This window comes from Pecten maximus, chromosome 5, assembly GCF_902652985.1.
Source record: "Pecten maximus chromosome 5, xPecMax1.1, whole genome shotgun sequence".
Taxonomy (NCBI): Eukaryota; Metazoa; Mollusca; class Bivalvia; order Pectinida; family Pectinidae; genus Pecten; species Pecten maximus.
In genome coordinates this window covers 35,697,845-35,718,037 of record NC_047019.1, presented here as the reverse complement: position 1 = coordinate 35,718,037, position 20,193 = coordinate 35,697,845, and the positions used below count along the sequence as shown (strand labels likewise).

The 20,193-nt window shown below is 39.3% G+C and overlaps 1 protein-coding gene across 2 annotated transcripts; it reads right to left on the bottom strand.

The window, feature by feature from the left end:
- Positions 1 to 1,969: 1,969 nt before the first annotated feature.
- Positions 1,970 to 17,546, bottom strand: LOC117327901. 2 transcript variants are annotated; one of them, XR_004532749.1, is made up of 10 exons: positions 16,947 to 17,546; positions 14,407 to 14,481; positions 14,131 to 14,292; positions 12,037 to 12,157; positions 11,389 to 11,512; positions 8,529 to 8,711; positions 6,006 to 6,129; positions 5,177 to 5,605; positions 3,441 to 4,709; positions 1,970 to 3,389 (listed from the first exon to the last, which is right to left on the bottom strand). XR_004532749.1 is itself a non-coding variant. In XM_033885134.1 (9 exons), exons 1-9 carry the CDS (start codon positions 17,143 to 17,145, stop codon positions 4,108 to 4,110), a joined length of 2,019 nt encoding a protein of 672 aa, XP_033741025.1. In that variant the 5' UTR covers positions 17,146 to 17,546; the 3' UTR covers positions 1,970 to 4,107. The 2 variants fall into 2 exon arrangements, 1 of the variants encoding a protein (XP_033741025.1); XM_033885134.1 differs by having other exon boundaries at positions 1,970 to 4,709.
- Positions 17,547 to 20,193: the final 2,647 nt, after the last annotated feature.

The window sequence follows — 20,193 nt, the reverse complement described above, 5'->3', positions numbered from 1 at the left end:
ACAATATACCATCACATCACGGCAACAGGACAATGACGTCACGTCGACATTTCAATCACGTCACGTCAACATCTCCTAGCATTGATGTACAACGTCAATATTACATAAGTAACACAGGGGAATCTCAACCCCCGGGGTAAGATAATTAAGCTTAAACTTAATCATCTTTCCCGTGGGTTGAGATTCCCCTGTCTCACCCCTAAGGGGGTGAAAGATTTTATTAATCTTACACAGGGTGGGTAAAGACATATGACGCTGCTCACAATAACGTATCGTCATCATTTTAGGTTGAGTAACCATGTCGTAAATGATGACGTCATCAATTTTGACGCACATTCCAAGGAGCATTGAAGATGGCCCGATGAAAAACTTTCATAAAATCTTACGGTTGGTTGCAAGTATGTGAGAAAAAGACTCTCGTGTAAGAGTTTGGCTGGCCAGCACTCGGCAAGCCTCGTGCTGACTGGCCAAACTCTAACACGAGGGTTGTATGGGGCGCCGTTTTACTATTTATTCCCATTTGGTGATATCACCTATTCAAATGAGTGATATCTATGGGGCGCCGTTTTACTATGTATTCCCATTTGGTGATATCACCTAGTAACCCACGGTAGTCTCGTTATCATCGTCGGTAACCCACGGTAGTCTCGTTATCATCGTCGGTAACCCACGGTAGTCTCGTTATCATCGTCGGTAACCCACGGTAGTCTCGTTATCATCGTCGGTAACCCACGGTAGTCTCGTTATCATCGTCAGTAACTAGGTGATATCACCAAATGGGAATAAATAGTAAAACGGCGCCCCATAGGGTTGAGATATCCCTGTCCACGGAACAGACCAATGATGGATTCTATTAATCTCAACCCGGTAAAACTGCGGATATCCCTGTCTAGGGTAAGAGAATACCCTATCCCTAACGGTCATCAATCGGGATGTTTTGAATTAATAGCGATGTCCCAACTGTCTCGGCTATTCGATACGGAGATTGCGAGTCGTGAAATATCACCTGTTGTCTGATTTAATTGCCACACACGGTTATCATTTATATACCTGTATCTACCATTCCATGTCATGGTCCGGCCAACCAATGACAATGTTACTTCGTTACATGTTAAATATCTTCAGATTAGTTTGTCCAGGAACGACGGTGACAGGTCTGTTCCTGAAATAGTATAATTCATGCAATGAAAACGTGTTGTATTAGGCCTACAATGTATGTATCGTGACTAACCATTGGCCGCCTTGCTGTTGACATTTGTTTGTGAATTTCAGCAAAACATGCGAAAAATACATGTTCAATAAGCTCATTTGTATCACATAACTTGCACAAAACAATCATATCGTATTGCTCACAAGTGTCTATAGCACATGATAGCATTGGTTTGACTGGATTAGACGTGATGTATATAAACACTGATTCTGTTTTGACCTTGAAATGCAAATGGAGGTTGTGAATAATATCACACAAACATGGCAAATCGAGAGGGATTAAAAACCTCAAAATGTTCGTATTGGACACAATTAAGAGCTATGAACATTGCAAGAAGGCTGTATTTAGGAAAAAAGTTTGAGTTAAAAGTTACATATTTCCGAAAAAGGCCCCAAACGCCACAATTTAAGTATTTGCCTTGAAAACATCTTACTATTATCAGATGTCATAAATATAAAAGTACGAAATGTGGATTTATTATTGATTGAAATCCCTCACTTTATGCTATATTTATGTTATATTTTTCACAGCATCCATTTCCATTTCAAGTTCAAAATAAAGTAAGTGTTAAAACGAATGCTCCTATTGTGTCCTAAGGCACTAGTGAGTAGTTTTGCTTTGTAGATATTCATTCGTTTTTAAAATGAAACATTATTCTCCTATGTAGATGACTCTTATGATAGACTCAAAATATGTGTTTGACTACTTTTACCGTGTAATTTGAGATGGATGATTATAAAACATGACAAAAATAAATTCTTTAAACATATTTTCACCTTTAATAATTTCACCAGGCAATGCAGTTCACAAGTGATAGAGAGAAGCTAATATTATGATGTACATTAGGAGTTATGTTATATGGCACTGATGTGACGTTATACATAAACATTTAAATTCAGTACTACAACGTGACGTCATACAAACGAACGATCTACTTACACAATATGACGTCATACACACCAACGATTCACCTACACAATGTGACGTCATACACACCAATGATCCACTTACACAAGGTGACGTCATACCCACCAACGATCCACTTACACAATATGACGTCATACACACCAACAATCCAGTACGATAATGTGACGTCATTCAAACCAACAATCTACTTCAACAATGTGACGTCATTCACACCAATAACTCAATACAACAACACGAGGTCGACCATACGTAAAACAAATATGCAACGACACATGTACCAACATATAAGCAAATAAGGTTACCGAATACGTATCAATTCTCCGACGATTCATAAAAACCACGTCACGTCATAAACATCGACAATCATTGTATGACGTCAACAATTTGTAAAAAAAGCGACATCATATACACCAACACCAGTTGAACAATGAGACAACACAATTCGTAAAAGCCGGCATACATACTCATAATTCATTTCAAAATTCATCTGAAAGATGACATGATGGCAAGGCATTAGTTTGTCACAAAATAGCAATGCGTGTTATAGGACCATAACACCATTGCTCCAAATTACATTACTTATTTACATTTTCTTCAGTTCATGACGAATTTCGAACAGTAAAATCAGCGTTATCAAATTGAGATTATGGCGTCACAATAGTGACCATGTGATCAAATGGTGTTATGGTCTTATAACCCAGATTGCGCCTCTTTATGTATTACAATGGGAGGACGCAAACTAAATGGAATAATGGAATATATGATGACATAGTAACAAACGAACTTAGAAAATATACTTCACAGAAGTATAACATTTCAAACACAAGCACAGATAATTGATTTCGTATACAATAAAGCAACAAATTATTACAACAGCCATTTATCTTTTTGTAAAGAATTACATTCTAAAGAAAAATCCTCACATTCAGTATTAACTATAAAATACATGTAGCAGTTTGGGTGTTGAAATATCGAATTATGATTGATTTAAAATTTAAAAAAATACCTAAGTAAAACTTAAAAAGATCCTGTATCAGTTATGGAAATATACAAGCATTATAAACTTAATGGTCAATAAAAAAAAAAAACTTACTTCACATCGCTTCATTACATGGAAAGCGCAAATAACATAAAATGACTTGTAGATTGGGGGATGGAATACATTCCTTACATAATATATTACCATGTCTCGTAATACTACCTCTATATAGATATCCATTACAGAAAATATTACTCTGTCTCGTAATACTATCTCTATATAGATATCCATTACAGAATATATTGCTACATCTCGTAGTACTACCTCTATATAGATATCCATTACAGAATATATTACTTTGTCTCGTAATACTATCTCTATATAGATATCCATTACAGAATATATTACTATGTCTCGTAATACTACCTCTATATAGATATCCATTACAGAATATATTACTACATCTCGTAATACTACCTCTCTTATAGATATCCATTACTAACACTGTCATAGATAATAATCTCAACTAATGCATTTGATTGTCGTCCGTAAAATAAGGAATTGCAACATGAGTTATTCTTCTGGGTGTATAAAACAAACCAATTCATTAATGAACGCGATTAGGCGGCGTGCAAATGAGTACTGGTATAAACACGAACGGGAGTATTCCGGGGGTTGTTGTATCAGAGATTGCACATTGCCGAAGTTTCCAAGAGTGAATTTCAACAGTACTAAAGCCACATCTTAGTCTATTGTATGTCACCCAATGCTTCATCATCATGTGTGCCCTCTCCTGGGGTGAAGAGTGTCATTTCCTCCCTGAGTTTGGGGATAGTACCGATATCTCCAACTTTAGAATACAAGACGTGTTTGGGACTCTTTCACTCGACATTAGCGCCAGGTTGGTTTCCTTACTTTCAAAAATAACAGAGATTGTCATCTTTGTAGTGACAAGACAGAACCGTTATTGTACGGGTTACTGGCCACGTGTTCAGCTCTTCCGGTTCCGGTTCCTTCTATTACGTCTGTGATTACTCCTACCTATACGCCTCTTCCGGTATTTGGTCCCACCATCTCTCTGCATCCTTTCTTTAGGCTGTCTCTGACCTCTGCGTCTGCGTCGGTCAGTTTTATTCCTGTCGGATACCTGTACTACCCCGTCAAAAGTGTCTAAACTGTCTCTGGTTTGGCGCTGCACGGTACGGTCCCTATATCCAGTACTTCCCCGGACAGGATCATCGACATTCTTATTATTTTGAGTATTATCAGCCTGAACAGTATTACCTTCATCAACACTATTGTCGGCCTTCACCTTGGATGCTTGTGCGCAAATGCTGACGTCACAATATCCCCATGTCTCCTTGAGTTTGTTGGTGAAGCACCATGGTCGATTTCTCCTCAGAGACATTGGGTTCCGACAGAAGTTATGTGGACCGATTCCGTCCTTATCCTCCTCCACAGCGTCCGAGTCTACAAGCTTGTGGTCGTGAGGATAGTGTGAGGTCCAGTTCTGGCACGTGATCCCATCTCGTGTGTGATCTAACGTCCCCCGGTAGTTTCGTCCATCAGGGTGGTCTCCCTTGATACACTTACCTAAACATAGAGAATAATTAACATAATTAATATGTTAAATGTGATGCATTATCAGTTGAGTTAAAAATCATCACTTTTCCTATTAATATGGGTTTGTTTTTTTTCCTTTAGGAAATCTTCTCTTACGGTGTTGTTCAGGGAGAACTTCCCACGGCTTAGGCACTGGGCCTCCCAAGACAACAGAGTCCGAGAAATATTCCGTAATGTATTCCGAACATCAAGATCAAGGATCGCCATTATACGCTGGCTTCCTACTGACCGTACCGAGGGAAAGGTTCCCAATACAAATTACTATGGGAAACGATGTAACAGAAGAATAGGGCACATACTCCGGAGTCGAGAGTATATGAGATTATAATTAATCAACTCTGTTAAGTTATTCAAATCAGGATGTCATCTTTTAAATAAACCGATAATGGATTAATACCTAAAGTATATTTCGTATATCGATGGAAAATGTCACTCACGTTTTGCAGGTCTCTCACATATGTAGGAGTAGGCATATTTCGGTAGCTGTTTGGCCGATCCTACCCAGTCGCCCTTCCATTCCAGGTTGTTTGTCTTAACGTTCATCCTCAGAACCAGGGAGGAGTACCTTTTGGGTTCGAAGGTGAACCAGTCTGACCGGAAGTCAAGTTTCTCCAAGTCATTGACGTCTCCCTGATCCCAGTAGAAGGTATCGTTGATGCGTCGTCCACCCGTTCGCCATTTCCGGATGTTTGGAAAGTTGTCTTTGATGTGTTTGTTAAGGAACTTGTTTTCGTACTGGTTGTCCACAGCCACCAGATGACCGTTGTACTGCTGGCAGTGTTTCTGACCTCCAGAGAACTGCTTTCTGGGACCTCGGACAAACAGGTAGCAGCTGGTCTGGAACTTGACCCAATCTTTTGGACACGCTATAACAAATATATAAACACATTTTATAAAAATTATGTTGTCTTCGTCAATGTTTCTATGTTTGATCATTTTAACATTACATGTATTACATTACAATTGATTTGTTGATAAAAGGTTGTTTTTTTTCCCGTTGGAAACACGGGCTTTGATATAGATGTAAGTTTCCCTTATCTTACGCCTTCCAAGACTTTCTTTATTCACCATATCCGGCAAAAATGTTTCAATATCAGCGCGCCAGATTTCAAATTATCATAAAATAAGTGATATGCTTACTGTTTAATCAATAGTTAAACATTTTGGACAAGGTATTCACTCAAAAAATAAATAATACATTTTAATATTGTATGTTACTTGTCATTTCTGTCGGGCCCTTAAATTGTTTTAAGGTGAAAATCTCACTTGTTTCATTCTTGTCCTGCTTTTGGTTACAAAAATACATGTCCTTCAGCTGAGAGATATCAATTTCACTCATTCCGTCCCTCTGACCAATGCTGAACTTCATTGTCTTCCCAACACCAATAACCTGTAAAGGGAGGTAATTCCGTCAATCTTTACAGAACATATGGATATTTTAGTCCACGGGTTGTAGGTCAAACAAATAACAGACAAAGTGTAACATTTTAAATATAGATATATAAACAAGAGGCCCATGGGGCCTGTATCGCTCACCTGGTTGGATTTGACCAAATGTCAAAATAATGTTCAAGTTCAATTTGTTAATACACATACTCTCTAAGGGACTGAAAGACCCTATGGATTATTTTAACAACCTAATTGTATTTGAAGAAACTAAGTCCCTTAGGGTGGGGAAAGACCCTTGGGCCTATTTTTACATCAGAATTTATGTTTATCCCTCAATGTCCAGCGATGTTATACATAGTTATGGGATGGAGGGTCACAGTAACCATTTATGCAAAATCTGTTCCCCTTTCACCAAGGATGTTTCTGACCAAATTGGGTTCAAATCCATTTAAAACTTTATGACTAGGAGCGATATCAAGACAGATCTCTATTTCCCCTATTTGGCCCCACCCTTCAGGCCCCTTGGGGGTCAGAGTCAATATTTACATAAACTTTCTTTCCACTCTTCCTCCAAGGATATTCCAGACCAAATTTGGTTCAAATCCATACATAACTTTATGATAAATAGCGATTCATAGGATAAACCCCTATTTTCCCTATTGGGCCCCGCCCCTAATGCCCCTGGGGGTTCAGAGAATTTTTTCATACAAACACGGTTCCCCTTCTCCCAATGATGTTCCTGACCAAATTTGGTTCAAATTCATTCATAACTTTATGATTAGTAGCGATTTAAAGGATTAACCCTATTTCCCCTATTTGGCCCCGCTCCTCAGGTCCCTGAAGGTTCAGAGAAAAAAATTATACAAACTCTGTTCCCCTTCCTCCAAGGATGTTCCTGACCAAATTTGGTTCTAATTCATTCATAACTTTATGGCGATTTAAAGACTAATCTCTATTTCCCCTATTTGACCCCGCCCCTCAGGCCCCTGGGGGTTCAGAGTAAAAATTTATACAAACTCTGTTCCCCCTTCTCCCAAGGATCTTCCTGACAAAATTTTGTTCAAATTCATTCATAACTTTATGCCTAGTAGCGATTTAAAGGCTTAACCCTATTTCCCTATTTGGCACCGTTCAGACCAGACATGGATCTAATCCCTTTATTCCTGCAGAAGAAGAAGGATTTTAGGACAAGTAGCGATTTAAAGGAAAAGTTGACGGACGGACGGACGGACGGACGAGGACGACGGACGACAGACGACGGACGCTGCGCCATTCCATAAACTCACTGGCCCTTCGGGCCAGGTGAGCTAAAAAGATGATCATACTTGGTACTTAAGAAAGAACTATTTTCACGAATTGCATTGTGCTTTCCCCACAACAGTAGTAACAGGTGCGGTAACTGCGATATAGTGCGATAGGTACAAAGCGTCTTAAGGAATCTAATATACACACTTGTACAAATATTTATACGTAAGGACCCGTCCATTCTACCGCGGTCCTCTTTGTTTAACGCTTTTTAGAGTATGTATTGACTACTTATCACGCACTTCTGATGTCACATCTCTGAGTCCATTTATCATTTCCACCGTTTGTATCCTGTTATCTACACATTAATAAACAATAATATTCCCTTTAATCCATTAATTTGTGTCTAACCAATCTACAAACATGAACCAATGTAATAACAATCAATCAACATGTCTGACAGGATGTGGTGTACCAAGGCCGCCGCTTAGTTAATCACACTTCCGGTTTGAAGTATATTGTCACCAATACCATGTTAGCGTTGTCTGAGCACTGTATGGTGTGTATCGGTGATATAAAGAGGGAGTGGCTACGTCATTATCTGTCCAGGTGAGAGTGATGTCGATTGGACAATATACCCCCTAGTGATAAACGACAGCGTAATAAGTCCGTGTATCGTTCTTCCCAAACGTCATATATTATACTCAAACTTCGAATCAAGATTAAACTGTACACAATGAGCCCCGTGGATGTCATTTTTACCGAATTTTAATCTAGCCACCTAAAACGTCTGAAAATGTGCTATGCACACTAGGGGAGGTCCAAATACATGTAGACTATGACTAACTAGAGATACTCGTTTTATTGGCAACGTTGGATACGCTGTGACTTCCTCGACGGTTCATGGTCTTTATCAATCTGTCGTTCGACTTTTGTAAAGATTCAATTCATTGTTTATTTAATGGTACCAGTAAGCTAACCTATTACGTTAATCGGTGTTGGAATAAAAAAAACGAGATAAATCTTTCTTTATCTCGAGAAAAGTCTTCGTGACAATTATTAATTAGCGACAGAATGATTGGCTATACGGTCACTTTCAGTGTAAAACTATGATACATTTTTATTACAAACTTGGTGTTGGCTCTGACAACTTACCCTGATCGTTTTCCCGCCATTGTTGGTGAACGTTCGGTCCTTGTAATGCATGATACTTTTATAGTCATACGGAAACCCTCGGGGCTTAGACAGTGTTTCGTTGATGGGTAAGAAATCTGGGACGTAGCGAGGCGAGATGTTGGGGTAAACTATCTGTACGTAATCGTCACGGTCCGGCCGAGCCTGGATGGGTGGAGAGCATAGGCAGAAAGATTTAGTTAGAGTCAACATAAATGTACCATCGTTAAAAATAGAAGAGTTCCGCTTTCTTTGAAATGATAAAAACTGTTTTGCAGATTTTCGATCATACTCTTTAGTTCGTACTCCAGGGATCCCGTTTTATGTTGGGGTTGGGTTTATATCCCGTTGAACTAAGAACCCATAAAAACTGCAATAATGTACACTGTAGTCAAAATACACTACGTTTCCCACGATTCTCAGTATGATTTTACAAAGCAAAGACGAGAGAAAGACACATGTCCCCATTCTGCTATTAACAGAAGTCAGATGATGATTATGACCAATTAGGTAAGGTTAACTCTCCAAAGTAGATATACACTCCATCAACTAATTACTTTAACACGCGCACCTGTCGCGGTAGAATGCATGTGTTAATGAGTTCTTCCCCAGTGAATATCATGAAAGAATGCAGAATGATTTTGTTAGAAGTTATCAAATGGTTACAAAGTGTCAAGGCCATCTGAATTTCAGATTGAAATCTTAAGCTGAATCGGTTTTCCTTTCCCCTTCCCTTATACGCTGTGTGTCGAGCAGTCCCACCCTACTCCACACTTCTTCCCAGATCATACATGATGCTCCTGTTCCCTTCCCCCCCCCCCTACTCCACACCTTCCCCGATCATGCATGACGTCCCCCCCCCCCTACTCCACACTCCTTCCCCGATCATACATGACGTCCCTATCCCCCCTACTCCACACTCCTTCCCCGATCATACATGACGTCCCTATCCCCCCTACTCCACACTCCTTCCCCGATCATATATGACGTCCCTACCCCCCCCCCCCCCCCCCCCCCCCCCCCCCCCCCCCGCCCCTCCCACCTCTCCACACTCCTTCCCGATCATATATGACCCCCCCCCCTACTCCTCAACTCCTTCGATCATATACGTCCCTATCCCCCCTACTCCACACTCCTTCCCGATCATACATGACGTCCCTACCCCCTACTCCACACTCCTCCCGATCCATACAGCGTCCCTTCCCCCCTCCTTCCCCGATCATATATGACGCCCCCCCCCTACTCCACACTCCTTCCCCAATCATATATGACGCCCCCCCCCCCCTACTCCACACTCCTTCCCCGATCATACATGACGTCCCTATCCCCCCTACTCCACACTCCTTCCCCAATCATATATGACGCCCCTATCCCCCCCCCCCCCCTACTCCACACTCCTTCCCCGGTCATATATGACGTCCCTGCCCCCACCCTACTCCACACTCCTTCCCCGATCATGCATGACGTCCCTGCCCCCCTCCCCCCACTCCACACTCCTTCCCCGATCATGCATGACGTCCCTGCCCCCCCCCTCACTCCACACTCCTTCCCCGATCATACATGACGTCCCTATCCCCCCCTACTCCACACTCCTTCCCCGATCATATATGACGTCCCTATCCCCCCTACTCCACACTCCTTCCCCGATCATATATGACGTCCCTGCCCCCCCCCCCCTACTCCACACACTCCTTCCCCGATCATATATGACGTCCCTGCCCCCCCCCCCCTACTCCACACTCCCTTCCCCGATCATATATGACGTCCCTATCCCCCCCCTACTCCACACTCCTTCCCCGATCATATATGACGCCCCCCCCCCCCCCCCTACTCCACACACTCCTTCCCCGATCATATATGACGTCCCTGCCCCCCCCCCCCCCCCCCCCTACTCCACACTCCTTCCCCGATCATATATGACGTCCCTGCCCCCCCCCCCCCCCCCCTACTCCACACTCCTTCCCCGATCATATATGACGCCCCCCCCCCCCCACTCCACACTCCTACCCCGATCATACATGACGTCCCTGTCCCCTGTCCACCCTATTATTCCTCTCGTGCCCACCCCTCCCAATACATGTACGGGTTACCAGTATTACATCCCTCTCCCCTACACACCATCTGTTTTTGTGGTATGTTTTTTTAGATAATCAGCTACATGCTGATCCCGAGATACAATTTAACAAAACAGGCCATTACACCATGAGATTCTCATCCAAAGCTATGACAGATCAACTCCATACTATTCAGATAAGTATCTCAAGAACGCCGGTGTATAATTATCCAACAGAGTAGGTCTTTGATTTTTGTCAGTTCAAACATTAAAGTAACTACCATACTGAAATAAACATTTACCGTTAAATGTTTATCTTAGTATGAGAGGAATGTCGATCACAAACTCTTGGTTGGTTAAATGATTATGCTGTATCTCACACATCTTAGATAACCCGACCCAAATTTTCTGGAAGGAGAGGTTACACCCTTATGTCAGAATGAAGGCATGCACGAAATACTAATGCAAGCATTTTACATGAAGGACAAGATGACTTAACTAACTTACTTCATTGCACTTATTGTAATGCACGTTCCGTAAGTTATTATGTCCAAAAATTCATTTCGTAAATTGTATGTAACCATAAACCGGTAAATCGTTTGGCGGACAGTACTCGAATCGTTGTGTATTATGTAATATGACTCAAAAAGGATGAAAACGATTATCAAAATCCAGGTGTTTACAAACAATGACATTTCCCGCATTGACGGTGTATATAGGTGTGGCGATTCAAAAAATCAATATGGAAATTGACAGATTATCTTCGTACAACGTACTTCGGATACTTACATGTTCATGCCAGAAGCCTAACGTGTGTAGCAGTTCGTGAACGGCTGTTCCAACTTCCCGCTCACACCCCCTGCCAAGACTAAGTTTTTGCTCTCCACCAAGACGCCCGACACTGGACCAGCAACTGCAGAGAATAAACACAAACTTCTTTTGTTATTAGGTCAAGGTCATATTTTCATTCATTCTCTATAGAGGTATCTATCTCGAATTGGTCGCGTCATTATTTAACATTAAAGAACAATGTACATGTGCACGTGCATGTACCTGCCATGGTTCACTAATGACCGAGTATATATTTAACCTGGTTCACTGATAACCTTGTATATATCTAACCTGGTTCACTAGTGACCGTGTGTGTATCTAACCTGGTTCACTAATGACCGTGTGTGTATCTAACCTGGTTCACTAATGACCGTGTGTGTATCTAACCTGGTTCACTAATGACCGTGTGTGTATCTAACCTGGTTCACTAATGACCGTGTGTGTATCTAACCTGGTTCACTAATGACCGTGTGTGTATCTAACCTGGTTCACTAATGACCGTGTGTGTATCTAACCTGGTTCACTAATGACCGTGTTTATATCTAATCTGGTTGACTAATGACCGTGTGAGTATCTAACCTGGTTCACTAGTGACCGTATACCTACCCTGGCTCGCTGATGATCCGTACATAATCTTCAGTGTCTTTTGTCTTTTTCTCGAACTGAATGCACGTGCGTTCGCTGATGTGTTTCATAGCACGCTTGGCTGCTCTCTTTGCAAGGGGGTCTACAATATATACATGGATATGAACTTTCAGGTTTGTATATTGTATACCAATAATAATACAATACTGTCTTTATCAATTTTATATGACACGGGGTCGTGTAATATTATTATTAGGGTTTTTATTTCTTTTTAATTGACTTTAGAGCTGTCCTAGATTATATATCGCTTGTAAACAACATTTAACCACCGGGATGACCTGTGACAATGAAGACAGGGACTAATTCCCAACCCTACGGTCCGTACATGTACTTTTTCTGTATATTGGGATTTTTTTTACCAGACCCTGTGACAATGACTTGCTCGCCAACTTTCACGTACTTGTGGAAATTTCTCCTGTAAGACGAAAGAATTTCCTATTTTTAAATGTTGCCAAATAGGTCAATAAGTGCGAAGGTTACAGGTTTTTAAACGATGAGTTTAACAGTATCAATGCTGTCCTCATAAATCTTCACTTCCGGATACCACGAGCGCAGTGATTACTTCCGGTGTGGTTAACAGGGCGATGTCATGTGTGTCACGTCATTGGTATAATGTAGTTCCATCCAGGAAACAACAAGATGGAGGTGGTGATACGGGTATACATTCCGATTGTGAACAGAGCGTGAAATACCCGTATATAAACGTTTGATAGTTTGGTGTTATCACGCCTAAATCACCATCTGTTTGACTTACAACAGACCCGGTGTATGAATATACCTATTGTTGTCGGGTAAGGAAATGTCTACACATTGTAAATATATTCCGGCAGGAACGATGTATAGGGTCAATTAAAATGACATATCTGTAAAACGATTATGTCCAGGAAAAATAATTATTCTCCAAAAAAGTACTTTGTCCGGGTCATTGGAACGCTTTAATTAAGGGTTCGATAAGTTCATCATTCCTTTTGATGAGGGGAAGTATTAAGGTTGAATTGCGATATTCGTCATCGCGCAACGTTTAAAGGGTCTTAATTACATATTCACAATGGAGGATATCTTCTCATTTGATAGAGTCTTCTAGAAAATTTCGCTTTTCTCCTCGATGTTAAGTTCCATTGATAAAGAGTTTTATTTTCTAATTTAAACAAAAGAATCATTTTCTTAGTGGAAATAAGCGCCAAAGTTGTTATCAAGCACAACTTAGTCATATACTTCTGTAGTAACGAGACAAAGGACTGGCCAATTAGTGTATACAATGCAAGTATTTGGATTTAAGAAGTGGGAGAAAATCTAATTTTCTTTTTATTACATCAAATGGACATGAAATCTGTATCCTCATTTGACTCAAAACATTTTCGTGTGTGGCGTCGCCATTCAATTGGGAAATTAAGATTGAATAGTGACGCCATAATTCAAACACAAGGACCGTTAATTCAATCGCACCACTGCTAAGTGTTATTACTTGTTGTAAACAGGTCATAGTCCGTATATTAGAGATCCTCTAATTCTCACTTTCTAAAACAATATTAACCTGATGTTTATACTTCCTAAACACCGACTTAACATTGTGTTATGACATCATAATCATTGTGACGTCAAATTGCCCCGATATTGATTTCGTGTTATAAAAATGAATACACAATATAATGCAATTCCACCCTTTTACAAGACAGGTTCGTACCTAATATAAAAATGATGTTATACAACCCTGGTTGAATCTAAAATACTGACCTCGTGTTTCACAATCGATTAATATTTAATTCTACCATGTTGAAATAACGCCAAACTGACCTCAAGAAAGGTCCATAGTTGATCAATATGATCACACTGAAACTCCTTCCTTTGGTACGGTAGTTCCTATATTTTTAATAATGACCTTGGCATTTCCCTTCACTAACGGTTCCGACCAGGCCCCGGATCATTAATAGTCCTTACCTTAAAGACACACTTTGACTTAATCTATAGGAAAGCCTTACAGCATTAAAGGAAAGTTCCTTAAAACCTGGCCCAGAATGGTCGATACTGATCTAATAATTGGATAAACATACTTACTAATTGATTTATCAAACATGAAATACACAACGCCATTCTTCCATAAGTTGTCGCGGTTCCGGACAGTGGCCCGCTTTCTTCGTCGCCCTTCGTTTGAACCGAATATAATTTCTTCTGAGTACGGGTCCAGTACGATATCGCCATTATAGAATATACTTCCACCTACAACGAGATAAACCACGACTACTGTAACAGTCTGTCTGGAGTCTCAGATTATGGTGTTTCTTTAAACCGAACTTGGAATGAATGTCAACTTAATCGGACCTAGCTACTTACCGGTACCTCTCGGGCGTTTTGGTGCATCTTCGCCACCTTCGTCAGACGAAAAACATAGAGATGGTGGACATACATCTGCGGGGAAAACAAAACAACAACATTTAATGAGATGTATTTGTACAGTTATAAAGAGGAACTTCGTAAGTCCAGACGTTGAGTAATTTCTTGTCATTAAATCTTAGGTATAATCAGACAATAGATTGTACAGTGATGTAGATGTGATAGGAGTCACGAGCTCAGGTTGGATTAAAGTGTTTAGATTACATCATCACATTCTAAAACTACTTCCCGGTATCCATGAACTTATGAATGAATCAGTTATTAGAAATATGACGTCAATTTGTGGCGGTGACTTTATGTACAGGTAAATACACAGATGAGTAGGACTACCTGTGGGGGAGGGACAGAGCTTTATGATGATACCAGTGGGACAAGGCATAAACCACGTATACTTCTGAGACACGTGCACCAAATAGCTCGGCTTATCATCGGGATTGAAATGATGCAAATAGTAATCGTTATTTGTGCAACATTGAATACGAAATTTAAAAGATATTTTAGATCTATTTAACATTTTTTTGTACGTTAGGTAAAGCTGATGACGATGATTTTATTGTCGTAAACTGCTTTAGTAATTATATACATGACATACATCGTAAATTTAAGCATGGCTAAACTACTTATGTTAAAATTTCTAACAACTGACGGATCGACCGCGATGTCAGTTAACAATGCTACAGTCCTACTCAATATATGTTTGCATTTCATATCAAAATGCTATAGGTCAGAATATTTCGATCCCGTCGTTTGACCACTTGACCAAACACTAAACTAGGGCAACCTCGGATTCCACGTACTTATATAGCGGGGTCAGTATTTGTCTGACACGTGACATATTGTCAGAATAAGTTGGGATAATATACCGATCATATATAAGTCTTACTCTTGTATCCTAATAATATATCACATAACTCACCACCAAGAATAACATACATGAGGGCAAATACACGCATTAGGTATGCTTTGTTAATTTTCAAAAGCTTTTAATGTTGTGTTTGGTCGTCAAACTGTTTTAGCTTACATTGACAGCACAAATATATGTACACGTCATACCTACATAGTTCACCTTTACATAGATGTACACGTCATACCTACATATTTCACCTTTACATACATGTACACGTCATAACTACAGATGTGTACGTCCGTGCCTAGCCTTAAATAAACCTTACAACATTTCGCCCCTTGTAGCTAGTTTATCGACCCAGAAATCTACATTATGTTAGATTACCACTTGATTAGGGTTTCTATATTAGTTCGGATTCCAAAGGAATTCTACACCAAGCCATTACTAGTTGAATGGCAGCATTAAGCCTGTCCGACATTGATGGTTACCAGATATTAACTCAACTAATTTTACTTTGAATGAGGTCTCTTGCTCCATTTTTCTTTCAAAAATCTCATCCAGAAGCCGCCGGGGTGTGTCCCTTTATACAGAGGTACATTGTATGACATACAAATGTCCCTAATTATAAGAGCTGTCTCTGGGAGAAGGTGTCTTGTAAGTATACAGATTAGCAAACAGATAATGGAGGGAAAATAGACTATTCCTGGGCTTTGCACAAAATTATCAATAAACAAATTCCTATAAACAGTAAAACAGGAAACCATACCTACTGTTGTTTAGGTCGTATTGCATACCATAAAACATTTTAAAATCCAAAATATAAAATTATTTACTTGAAAAAAAGGACAATGCATTCAAAATTAATCGGGAGACTAAGCAATGTAAAAGTAACCCGAACTACCCGTATAGGATACAGATGATATCTGGCCGACCTGCTCTACAATGTACGGCGATGATAGCTTAAAGACAGCACGCAACAGAGCCCTTTGACCCCAACATGTCATATTGTGTTTAAAACTTCCTATCTGCACATATCTATGAGAGCACTCGTGTTCTATGAAAAATGAATCAACTGTTCTTTGTACGTTCTCTCCATAAACATTATACAAGTTTTTTCTTCATTACTCAGCAAAAACTGCAGGTGCTCCGAATTCTATAATTAGCTCGGTATACAATCTTACTCTAATACACACTAAAATCCAATTACCACTATTTGAAAAGAAACTTGTCCGGGTGAATACTCCGTCTGTATGACCTCTCCTTTATGATAGCGTATATCGTAAGCATGCGTAATTGAGCTATTTAATACAGATCGGTGATTTGAAAGTAAAATAGCTGAGATATGAATACATAATGTGCAACATCTGTAGTTTTCATTCCCATACAATATATTTATATATAGTAAATCAATAATAACGTACCGATATTTCGTTATAACGTTTGAATCCTGTAGCAATAGATAGAGCAAGATTGCTTTTGACGAATATAGCAAAATAATCAAAACCCCTTAAATCAAGCCACATACATTTGTACTTACCTTTATCTACAAGTACTTATATTAGGCATTATAGGTATTTTATAATTGTTATTCAATTTAAAACTTCAAAGGTTGAATAACAATAATGATACATACTGCTGTTGAGCTGCCAGAAATCCCAGTGTCTCGACCTCCTCTGTCGGACATGAACGATTATCCTGGCCGTAGGTTTGTTACGGTCCACTTCCGGAACGGCCAGTGGTGCTGAAGCTACCGGAAGTGACATCCAAAACGCTGAGTTCAAACATCCCCACACTAAAATGTTCAAGACTGTTCTTCCATCTTTACCAAACATATTTAAGGCCGAAAGTGGCAAGTTGTTTTAATGTCGTAAGAGTTGATCTATTGATGTGTTTAACACTGCTGCACTGGAGCAAGACTATCAGAATACTAACTTCTATAACAGATACAACTAGGCCTAGTTATATAACGTACAACACGTATTCAAGCTATATTTACAAAAGTGTATAACTTATCTCAACACCGACTGTTTACCCCGAGATGTAAACCAAATATAAAGTAAATCCCTAGTTTAGTGGCTCCCTAGTCCACTCGCCAGTGTCGTTCCGTCCGAGTTGGAATGAAGATTACAGTCAGACATGCGTGCTTTTATACAGTGAACGGAGTACACAAAAACTACAGTCGTATTGTTATGTGGATTTCCAGTCTCTTTACGTCATGTTTTTCACCTGAACATTTTTTTACGAGAGTGTGAGATTGCGGACGAGCTTTAATGACCACTAATGACCACGGCTTCATCATTGGGGAACAGATAAGTATATTCAGGTCAAGAGTTCAACTGGGTTCGTGTAGGAGGCTTGGGGTTGTTGTCATTGGGCTGGAAAATAACCGGAGTTGTCAATCAAGAAAGACAGTGGACATCTGAATAGGAGTTGTATACCTGGTGTATCAGGTCCATTCACTAAACGTTCTAGAAGAATAGCTCTACAATAGCCGGGATAGTTTATAATCCCCGGACGAGCTTTCAACACCTGAAGCGAAGAGAAATAAACTAAAATAAATATAAAACCTATTACATTGTCAATGTTCGATTTGTACGCCTGACCTGTGTCGTGCTAAATATATTCGGTAAGAATATCAAACATAAGGATTGACATAAGTAGGGGAAGTTGTGACAAATTAAAATTGATTTTAGTAGTGGTTTTAGTTACTATAATAACCCTACAAATGGCGTCCAATGCCCTGGCTCGGGTCTCCGTAATGATACAGATCCTCACCGCCAGAAACCTGATTCACTCAACCACAATGTCTATTACAGAAGCAGATGGCCCTCAAAGACGTACCCGTTACTAATTAAATTGTATGTCATCGTGCTAAATCTTACCGTACGCTGGGATGATATTTACTGTTGTAAGGAACAATGCCTATAAGGTCCGTTAATAACGCAGACTTTGCTGGTTATGTGTTACATTTTGAACGAGTCCTAATGGAAAAGTTAACATTTAATTTAAAATAAAGCAGTAGAAATAATAAGAAATTACACTTTTTCTGAAATACGTTACAGTAGTCCCGTATGCATAGCTTCACAGACTCTCTTGTTTTTAAAAGTTAATTCCAAATTTGGTTCCCTCTATGCGTAAGCAATACCAATATCTATGTGTAGTGTCTTTGCTGACAATTCCATGCGAACGTGTCTAAATTTATACAATTAATTAGCTATCCTTCCCATGATGACAATACGCAGTCATGAGAAAGAAGAAGCCGTCTGTGACGTCACTGAAGCATTTACGTTCAAAGACGATCACCTTCCGCGCAAAAGTAAACACAATGGAGAGAAGCAATACACTTGAAGCAGCAACTGCCAAACAAACTAACCGGCCACACCTACAGTTGGGAGATAACGCGAGACCTTGGTCAAATACGGCGATAAAATGTTACACGAGTCCATGAGAATTTTATCCTGAACTCTTCTTCTTCGTGTAATTTGTCGGAGTCCTTGTTGATGTGTGAAGTTTGACAAAGTCCATGCATGTGGTTTTGGGTTCTCGGACATTTTCAGATGCGGTACCAAATAACTTAACGATTCATTATGGTCTTATAGTTATTATTATACGATCCTCAGTTAAACTTGTAGCAGTCAAGTTTCGATTGATGATCAATTAGTTGTTTTTCTAAATATTGATCATATACATGTATATATAAATAATTTATTGGTATCGCCGTACACCAGACTTACAGAACGGGACCGGTGCCAGTTTGTTTGTGTGGTAACCCTCTGGCTGACCAAGATGAGTGATAGCTATATCCATATTTGACTTACAAACAAAATTAGTTTAAATAAAGATAAGTGATGTTTACATACAGACTACAACAGAGGTAGGTACAAATAGTAATAAAGCCCCTCAACGACCAGTACGTTTAGATATGGACAAAGCAGACAGGCCATCATATAGGGGCGATTTACGGAATGTGTTGGTTGCGCTGGGGACTTGTGTCCTTGACATTTCTGGGCAACAGAATACAGATATTTTGTGGGTACAACTACGGTCTCTGTCTCTGAAAACTAGCAATTCAGCGACCTGGGCAAGTGGTTTAATGCGAATGACTTGAATCGTGATAAGTTCTTGGATCCTCTTGTTGATGGTAAATCGTCTGCGTAAAAAATATAGTACTTGTTTCATTCAGTATCCATTCAATATTAAAATTGGACACTACGACATCTTTGATGATTATATTAGACGCTAAATATCCCTTTTATAATAATATTAGACACTACAGGGTCCCTTTTATAATAATATTAGACACTACAGTGTCCATTTTATAATAATATTAGACACTACAGTGTCCATTTTATAATAATATTAGACACTTCAGTGTCCATTTTATAACAATATTAGACACTACAGTGTCCATTTTATAATAATATTAGATACTTTAGTGTAAATTTTATAATAATATTAGACACTGCAGTATCATTTATAATAATATAAGACACTACAGTGTCCAATTTATAATAATATTTTGCACTTCAGTGTCCATTTTATAATAATATTAGACACTTTAGTGTCCATTTTATAATAATATTAAATACTTTAGTGTCCATTTTATAATAATATTAGACACTTTAGTGTCCATTTTATAATAACATAAGACACTACAGTGTCCAATTTTATAATAATATTAGACACTACAGTGTCCATTTTATAATAATATTAGACACTACAGTGTCCATTTTATAATAATATTAGACACTTTAATGTCCATTTTATAATAATATTAGACACTTTAGTGTCCATTTTATAATAATATTAGACACTTTAGTGTCCATTTTATAATAACATAAGACACTAAAGTGTCCAATTTTATAATAATGTTAGACACT